At 51.2% G+C, this 9,648-nt stretch overlaps 1 protein-coding gene across 1 annotated transcript in view; it reads right to left on the bottom strand.

The window, feature by feature from the left end:
• The window catches only part of Sfrp1 (secreted frizzled related protein 1), a 39,082-nt gene extending 30,151 nt beyond the window's left edge, over window positions 1-8,931 (bottom strand). The window contains exons 1-2 of the mRNA XM_031339296.1: window positions 8,037-8,931; window positions 3,291-3,368 (exon numbers count right to left, since the gene is read on the bottom strand). Of these exons, the coding sequence (XP_031195156.1) occupies window positions 3,291-3,368; window positions 8,037-8,583 (625 nt within the window). The 5' untranslated portion in view covers window positions 8,584-8,931. The remainder of the gene's footprint in view (window positions 1-3,290; window positions 3,369-8,036) is intronic.
• Between the last annotated feature and the right edge of the window lie 717 nt (window positions 8,932-9,648).

Below are 9,648 nucleotides of genomic sequence, written 5' to 3'. Positions count from 1 at the left end.
GAGAGAGAGAGAGAGAGAGAGAATGAATATATATCCTATTTATCATTTCCTAAAACCTACAAACAAACAAAAAAAAAAGCCTAGAAAACGCTCTCCATCTCCCTCAGAAAAGCCAGACACACCCAATGCTGCCCATGCACACACAGGCACCTGTGGGGCATAGTCACAGTACTGTTCTCCATCTTACAGGAGAGGAGGAGGCCCCTGGTCGAGTCAGAGGGCTCAAGGGAGAAAGGCAGCTCCTTCTACATCATTGTGTGGATTTTGTAAAATGAACCATATGCAAGGTCTCGGAGGACTTCGGGAACCTAAGAAGGAAATACTTTCAGGGTTACAGGACAGCAGTCACTCTGGACCACCGAGCCCGACTGATTATTGATAAGAGGCACTCCTTTAAGTACCACTGGCCTGGGGGCTGCTGGATTGGCAGGAACCTACTGCAGTTGGGGAGTGACCGACAAAGGTAAGTTGAGGCGTATCCTCTGGACTTCTGCCCTTCCTTAGAAAGCCAACCTTCCCACATCAGGTTCTCCCAAAAGCTTGCCTCTTTAGCCCTTGACTTCCAAATGTATCTATGAAACCCCTAAGGGACAGAATTTGGGGGTGGGAGCGAGAGAATGGGAGGGGGAATTTCCAGACGAAGATTCTGGACCTAAATCTACTTTCTCAACAAGGCTGTACATGGAAAGATGCCCTTTCCATCCCTATAACCTCTGCTCTAAAGGAAAACCACACTGTCTAGAAAATCAGCCATTGATGTCTAATCGGGATTTAAAAGTCTAAAGTTACATTTTAATCTCTTCTAGGTAGGTATATTTGAACCAGCGCCTAGCAGAATTCATTGTAAAAGGATAAATGCAGATCAAGACTCGAGCACAAGTACCCTGAGATGGCAGCTTCCCAGCCAATTACCTCCATGCCTGCAGTTCTAGGGCTTTCCATCCCTGAACCTGATTTAATTCCACAAACATGAGGCATCCAGCAGAGCATGACTGGGGCTCCATCTGAGATCATTCCCCCAGACTCACACAATGTCAGGGCAACTGGTAAACGTATACACTGTGGTTCGCCATCTCTAAGATCGATGACTTGGGAAGAACAACCTCTTCTTCAGGCCTCCTGGGGAGCCCCTGGGATTCTTCCAGCCCTCCCCCACGGAACAAAAGGCTTCCCTGTCAGGGCTCCTCTGTGATTCTATTCACCCTCCGGTTTCCCTCCCTTCCAGGTTTATCTTTGGGAAGGACCCAGGGCCTATCTTTGTGGATAAAAAGCTTGCGGCTGCAACAATACGAGGAGGCCACACAATGGTCTGAGCCCAGTTTGGGGCACCTCCTGAGACAAGAGAAGAGACTTAAGATCAAGACGGAAGTGACTTTGTATGTATCACTACACATATGCCATCCATAACTTGCTTGTTGATACAGGACCTGGCTATGTAGCCCAGACTGGTCTCAAACTCAAGATCCTCCTGCCTCCTCCACCCAAAAATGCTAGGATTATAGATATGCACCACTATACCCAATTTCTTGCTAGCATTTTAAATGAACTCGAAAGAAACAAGTGTATGGTATGGTGGCCTGTACCTATATTCTCAGCATGGGGAAGGAGATGTAAAAAGTCGGAAGCTGGCCTGTGCGGCCCGTGCAGCATAGCCAGTGAAAGGCCATCCTGGGCGCCATCCTGGGCTGCATCCATGATTTTTTTTTTTTTTAAAGTCTTAAATTTAAGAGACTATAAAAAAAAAGGATATGACTTACACAAGCAACAAAATGTAGAAAATGGGTGTTTTTCTTACACATACTATTGCCCTCTCAGTAACAAATGAGACAAATACAAACGCTTGATAACAAAATTAAAGCCATCTGAAATAAATATAGCTTTTGAAGAATGTGTGGTCAACAGGCTCAGTGAGGAATGGTGCCTGTTGCCAAGCCTGACAACCCGAGTTCATCCCCAGCACCCACGCAAACGGAGGGAGAGAACCAACTCCTTCAAGCTGTTCTCTGACCTCATCGTGCAGGAGCACACACACACAGGTAAAAAATAAATAAGCATCTACTTCCATTAAGGTCTCTGTGGCAAAGGGCTGAAACAGTTCAGCTTCATGTGCAAGCACAGAGAAGATGTGTACTATGATGTACAAACTCCCTGGGCTTGGGAGTGTCCAGACGCACACTTGTGTGGGGAATATCAGACTCGCATTGCACTTTATCGTGTCGGGTTAATGAAAACACAGTGGCTCTGAACAGATGCGAAGACTCAACATTACCTACCTTCATGCCTTCTCTCCTAAGAAGTTGGGAGAAATCCACCCTAGAACTGCAAGCATTGGCCCAAATCTGTCCTTCAGCAAAATGGCCTTGGCTGCTGCTCTGTGTCCAGCAATGGACACCCAAGAGGGGGAGAGAGCAGGCTCCACAAGGACACAGCTCATGTTGATGCTCTCAGAGGTCAGAAGTCATTGGGTTTTCCTGTTGGCTAGAGTGGCCATCCTAGAAGGGTCCTGGATTTGCTCCCTAGCCCAGGCTAGCCCCACTCTGGCAGCTGCAGGTGCTGATTCAGAATTCTCTCTCAACCCAGAGTAACTTAGGAAGTAGTGACAGGAGTCGCCCTACTGAGGCAGTGTCAGTGTTCTTTGCCTGGAAGACTCTGACTAGGACCTCAGGTGAATCCTGAAGCAGAAATCTCCCCATCCTGGGAGGGCACCCCACCCACCCCGAGCCATTTCAGTCCAGGGTAGAGGAGTGCTGACACCTAGGGGTGGATATAAAAATCAAATCATAGAGAAAGAGCCCAAGTTCTGCAGCAGGTGACGAGAACTACAGTCCAGCACCTCAGCTTTATCCTTGTCCCTAAGTCTGCATCCCTCTGCTATTAAAGAAGGTTCCCCCCAATCTGAAACATAGAGGCAGAAACAGCCTAACTTTAAGAAAAGATGGTCCAAGACAGGCATAGTATCACACTCCTTTAATCCCAGCACTTGGGAGGCAGAGGCAGGCGGATCTCTAAGTTTAGGCGGATGCCTAAGCTTGAGGCTAGCCTACTAGTCTACAGAGTGAGTTCCAGGACAGCCACAGACAAAAGATGGTGGTCCATGCTCACTCTGCCTAGACAGACTTCCTTTTACCTAAGAGAGAAAATGAGAGGAACGAGGCAGAAGACGTGACGCTCAAACGCGATGTTCCTGTGAGCTCATGTCCGCAAGGGTGGGGGTTGAGGGGGGTGAGACATGGGACAGGGAAGGGCAGGGGTTCCAAAGCCCCACCATGAGACTGGAACTCTTGTCTTACCAAACTCGCTCGCACAGAGATGTTCAATGATGGCCTCCGACTTCAACTCGTTGTCACATGGAGGACACACGGTTGTACCTAGCGAGGGAAACCAAGCAGAAACAGAAGCTGTAAGCCATGGTGATGGGGACTCCTAAACAACAGGCCAGGCAGGAGCCAGGCTAACAAGATCTAGAGATCTTCTGGGGCTCCTGAACTTAGAACCAAACTCAGAAGCGGATGAATACTTTCACCACACATTTCGGCCTAGATACACTGAACGTGTTGGTTATTTAGTCTACTGTTATCTGAGGTAGGTGGGGGCAGGTCCAGGCTGCTGCGAGTACCTGAAGGAAAAAAAGCAAAAACAAAAAAAAAAAACAAAAAAACAACCCCTCCCCAAAATCCAGCTGGCTTACAAGCCATAAACAGATCTTCTCATGAATTGTGTCTAGGTCTCCCCCACCCTTTATCTAGCCCCCCCTGATTCTGGCCCCTCCCTATCTGCAGATTCTGAACAAGACAGCCCATCAATTTGACCAGGTCTCTAGGACCAAGAGAACAGCAATACTCAATTACTCAAGCCCAGGGCCCTGAAGTGCCCTAGTGACTCCAAAAAAGCAGGCTGTAGGGTGGGGGGAGGGGAGGGGAGGGGAAGACTAGCAAAAGCCACCAAAAGGAGGACAGAGCTGGCCAAGGGAAGAAACCCTTTGGATGGTCTTTCATGAAGTCCTTTGAAGAGATACGTACGTGCATGCATTTGTGAGGCAAGCCACTGGGACCCCCTTACACTATGCTAGACCCTGGTAGGGAGGGGCTTCAGAGGCCTCTTTGGAAGGATGGAGATGATGTGTTTATAGGAGACTCCTCCTCCTCCTCATTGTCTATCAAACAACATATAGCTTACTGATGGCCTAGAAAACCTAAGCAAAGTCCACTCCCGGCACCCTGGACACTGGGGCCAAAGCCCGGCTGGAGCTGAAAGGAAGTCACCCTGAGACAGAAGCCAAAGGGAGGTTCGGTGTGCTGAACACCTCTGCTTTCTTTTCCTAATCCGTATGGTTTCACCAACACCGGCTCTGATCCCTCTCCTGTCAGCCAGGCTCAGCCTGTGAAATGGGCACCCTCGGGACCTGCTGCTCCCCAGCCCTCTCCCTCCAAAGTTGAGAACACATCTCTAGTCTCTATCCACCAGTTTCTCTCCCACATGAACCACACTCTGGCAGCTGCCTTTCAGTTTTTAGGAGAGAGGGGAGCGCGGTGCGGGCAGAGGCCAAGCAAGGCTCTGTGGGGCCGGATGTTGGAAATAGGCCTGGTTTGCACCCAGAGCTTGTGATCGGGTTCTGGAAGTGATGTTTCTGAACAAAAACAAACAAACAAACAAAAACAAACCTCTTTCCCAGAAATCTCCATCACGGTATCTGCTTTCCATGAAAAAGTAAGAAAGAAAAGGACAAGGGAAGCTGTAGACAGAACCATGCGACCTATAATGGGAAAATGGGTTTCCTCTCGGTTTTTGTGGTTACTTATTTTTCTGTAAGTACAAGTTATCACATTGCAGCGCTCAAGGTATAAAACGTTGAACAAGGCATTCTAAGTCTCCTTCATGCGCCCCAAAACTCTACTGGCATTTCCAGGCTCTGTCCTCCCACAGGACAAGAGTTTCAGCCAGTGGACTGAGCCCAGCCTGCAAGCATTCTCAGTGGCTTCTGGGGACGGGAGGGGTGTGTGCGGAGTGAGGGGTGGATCAGCGTGCATTCTCTATGTGGCTTTCCCTCCTCTCTGTACTTCCAGCGAGGAGCTGAGCAGCTTTCGCTAGAGAGAGAAGAGTGTATGCTGCAATATTAATCTCTGCCCCTCATGTGTGTCTGGGGCCCTGCAAGGCGGCCTCACAGGAGCAGCCAACTGAGACTTCCACAGGACAGGTAAACCAAATCATGGTGGTAAAGTGTAAAGCCAATGAATGAAAGACTTAAAGGTTTGTTACTTCCTTAGTGGTTATGAGGAAGTGGAGGAAAAAGGCCAACACTGGAGCCAGGACTAAGATTACTTTGTGGAATCTATGTGTATAGGGAGAGAGTTGGGGGTGGGAGGAGAGGGCTGGGAGATGGGTGGGGGAAGGGAGAGGCTGAGGCAGGGAGATTGATTTTCACTAAGGAGAGAGGAGGAAGTACCATAATGGAGAGTCAGGGAGAAGTGAGGGCTCCCCGGCCTCTCTAGTCTGTGACTTAACCTGGCTGATTTAATGCGCAACATGCCTAAACAACAGGACTGAACAAGACGGGCTCGCTCTCACAACTCAGTGAAACCTGGCAGGAAAGGGGAATGACAATTTATTAAATGAGTGTAATGTACGTCCAAGACTTAGAAGTTAGTTTCCTGGGACGGACAACATAATTGCTTTTCCTGACAGAAGCTAAGGTACCATGAGCAGCCACTGTTTGAAAGAGAAAAAAAAAAAGTCTTTGGCTCATTATCCTACTTACCTTTAATAACGAGGGGCTTTCCAATCCTCCCAAAACCTGGGTCCAAACTTATTCAAAGATGTAGTGCTATGTTGAAAATTTATATTTCCGCATTAGGAATATAGGATAGACGAAGAGCGGAATAAGGCGCCTGTGTGGAACTTGTTATCATCCCAAAGTCCCAGGGTTCATTTCAGAGCCACCACCCTAAGGTTCTGAGGACCAGTAGTATAATCTGTCTTAACCTGTCCCCTAGATCAGCTTAACACTCAACTAACAGATAGCTCTGTGGGGCAAAAGTGGGTATCCATCGTGTGGAACATCCTTCTAAGGATGTCTCTCTGGAAATCAAAAATCACTTAAGAGAAAGCCAGCCCAGCCACACTCCTACCAGACAACACACACACACACACACACACACACACACACACACACACCTTGATTCAGCAAAGAGTTCCTCCATCTGAGAACCAGATAAGGAGAAACCAAACACAGGGAACCACGAAGAGGCATCCATAAATGGGTAAGGATGAGTGTGTCCTTGCCCTGCCCGTCTCTTAGAGGTACTTGTTTGTGTAGACTGTCCCTCAGAAACAGCACCACCCCCATCTGGTCCTCTTGCCCGCAAACATCAGACCCTTTACACAAAGCTGTTTCTCACAGGCTTCCACTTTAAGCCCACCAGCGGCCCCAGCAAAGGGCAATCAATCAGTGGCCATGGGGAATGGACCGAATTCAAGAAGCAAAGTTGCTCACAGGCTCTCCTGGCAGGAAGGAGCTAGAAAGGAAACTGTGGTCTGCAGGGGGCTGTGGGGGTAGCGGGGTGCAGCTCAATGTGGATAGAAGGCACAGTGCCTGTCTAGGGAAATGCTCAACCCCCAGTAAGCCACCTCAAATGGCTACACATACCAGCCCTGAGGACAGAGGTGCCCAGGGCTACCATTTACCTTACAGGCTGGGGCCCACGCCAGACAAGGGCAATCACTTTAGACCTACCTCCCTCCCTAGAATGAATAGGAGCCTTCAAACTTTCCTCATGCCTACCCCAGTCCTCACTCTGAGGTAGCTAAATGAGGCACCAACAAGAGGCACTTGGCAGTGCGCGCATGCCTGTAATCCTAGAACTGAGGAGACTGAAACAGGAGGAATCTGTGTTCAAGACTAGCCTGGGCTGAACACCCAGAGACTAAGACCCTGCTTCAGAAAGCCAAGACACTTAACACTTCAAGATAAGGAAAGTCTCCCCTTCAGAAATGGCTGGGAGGTGCCCGCTTCTGTGACAAGGGCCACTGGACAAGAATATCTGCTATACATTCCTGAGGCTCACCCCACAGGAATGAACCCAGTCAGGATTCAGACCACCAGCCTGCTCTAGTGCAGCTATGCGTTCTGGGTGTGTTTCTGGTTTGGTTTTGTTTGAATCTCCAAATTTTCTTTTTCCTTCTCACATGAAAATTTCCCTTTAAATACAGGGTTCCCAAGAGAAATTCTGGTCCCCCGGGGTTCAGTATTTGCAGCGCCCAATTTGCAGGTCCTCACCCTCCCAGGAGGACATAAACAATGAGCTAATTACATTTTTATCTTTCTAATTACCTAAGGATTTGTGTGAAGGAGAGAGGCAGGGGGTAAGCAAGGCTGGGGCAAGAGAGGTTTTTGCATTCCCCCCACCCCCAGGTTTGCTAAACTCAAGGTTGCTGCCTGAATTTAGAAGCGAAGAAACAGAAGTTGCGCTTTCTAAACTTCTCTCTTCCTCCAGTTCTGCAACTCGACTGGAAGATCAGCAAAGTAGAGAGGAGTTCTTGTTGACTGTTTTGTTTTTAGAAAAAAAAATACTTTACAAACTTATGAAAATAAATCCCTCAGTCTGAGGTTTTGGGGTGTTTGTTTATTTGTTTGTTTTTGTAGTTTGAGCAAGAGGTTTTCCAGGAGAGCAGTGTCTATCTCGGATGTTAACAGTTTTGGATGAAAACCCCGCGCTCTCCCTAAAGAGATGGACGTCCTCCTTTTATTTAAAACCTATGTTTTGCTTTGTTTCAGGTGTGGAAAACGCCAGAGTGTAGTTTAGGAAGAGCAGTTCCAGGTCCCCCGCCCCACCCCACCCCTGGGCGAGGCTCCCCAGCAATCACGGAGTACCTGGAGCGGGAGAAGCGCCAAGCGACGTCTGGGCCCCCCAGAAGCTTTCGGGATCGGGTCTGCACACCTTGCGGGTTGCGGTGCGCGGCTCCCGGGCTTTCCCCTCTACAGCCCAGGGCCGGTGCGGCTGGGCCCGGGGGTTCGAGGGCGTGGGAAGGCGTACCCTTACCTTGGGGCTTCGAGGCTTCGGTAGCATTGGGCGGGGTCATGGCGATGCAAACGTCGCCCTCGGGGAACTTGTCACATTTGAGCATCTCGGGCCAGTAGAAGCCGAAGAACTGCATGACCGGCTCGCACGAGTCGCGCACGGCCTCGCAGAGCCAGCGACACGGGTAGATGGGCCGGTCCAGACAGACGGGCGCGAAGAGCGAGCAGAGGAAGACCTGGGTGCCCATGTGGCAGTTCTTGTTGAGCAGCGGCACCCAGCTGCTGGCCTGCTGCTTCACCTCTGCCATGGTCTCGTGCTCCAGCAGGTTGGGCAGCACCATCTTCTTGTAGCCCACGTTGTGGCACAGCCGCAGGTCCACGGGGATGTCCACGCACTGCGGGGGCTTGGTGTAGAAGCGCCCGCTCTGATACGAGCCGATGTCCGACTGGAAGCTCACGTAGTCGTACTCGCTGGCCGAACCCGCGGCCAGCAGCAGCGCGGCGGCCAACGCCAGCAGCACGCCCGAGGCGGCCCCGCCGCGTCCCCGCGCGCTGCGCCCGACGCCCATGCTGCTCGGCGACGTCGGGGCTGCCCACGCTGCCTTCACGCGCGCGTCCCGCTGCAAACTTCCCGGAGCCTCCGGGGACAAAGGCGCAGTGCCCGGCCCCGTCCGGCTCGGCGGCCGCGCGCTGCTCCCCGGCTCTCCGATCGATGGGGTCTTCGGCTGCCGCAGGTCGCCGCGGCGGGGCTGGCGCGGGACGGGGAGCGCGCGGGGACGAGTGCCGTCCCGGCTCGCGGAGGCGCGGCGGGCTGCGGGCTGCTGCACCGACTTGCGACGCTGCAGCTCGAGTGCGCCGTGTGCGGGTGGCCGAGCCCTGGATCTCCCCGCGCGCAGCCAATCAGCTCCGCGCTGCCGGGAGCCGCTCTCCACACCGCGTCAGTCAGCCGCGCAGTTAACCAATCGCCGCGCCGGCCAGAGGGATCGGTTTACTAGAACTAGACCCAGGTCAACACCCCTTAAAAAGCAAAACCAAAAACTAAGCAAGTACTTTCGAAGGAGGCAAATGCAAAGGTGGGGGGGGCGGGGGAGGGGACGTAGTTAGAAGTGCGGGGTGGGTGGAGACCGCGCTGGACGCTGTGATTAGCAAAAGTCCGTTTGTTTAAAAAAAAAGGGGGGGGGGACTCTTCATAATACTTGCAAATTGATGCAATTGTGAAGACTTTTTTTTCTACTCGTTTTCCTAGTTCCAAGGAACAACGCAACAGACCAGCAGCCCTTGGCTTCACGGTTTTAATCGTATGTACAGAGGCAGGCTGCTTCCCAGCAGCTCAGATGGGCAAGCTGAAGTTAGGAAGCTCTTTTAAATTCCCCAGGAGTCTGAGCTTTTGCAAAGACTAAGAGAAGGTGGTGTTTGTGGCTGCGTTCAAAATGCAACCTCTTTCCAGGTGACCGAAGGCAGAACGGGAAGGGGCTCACCACGGAAGAAAACACTGGTCACGTAGGTATTAGCTCTCGAGGACAGTTTACGCTTTTTTTTGGGGGGGGGGGGTCGAGACAGGGTTTCTCTGTGTAGCCCTGACTGTCCTGGAACTCACTCTGTAGACCAGGCTGGCCTCGAACTCAGAAATCCGC

This window comes from Mastomys coucha, unplaced genomic scaffold (assembly GCF_008632895.1).
Source record: "Mastomys coucha isolate ucsf_1 unplaced genomic scaffold, UCSF_Mcou_1 pScaffold22, whole genome shotgun sequence".
In the NCBI taxonomy this organism is placed as follows: Eukaryota; Metazoa; Chordata; class Mammalia; order Rodentia; family Muridae; genus Mastomys; species Mastomys coucha.
This window is presented reverse-complemented; position numbering and strand designations above follow the sequence as displayed.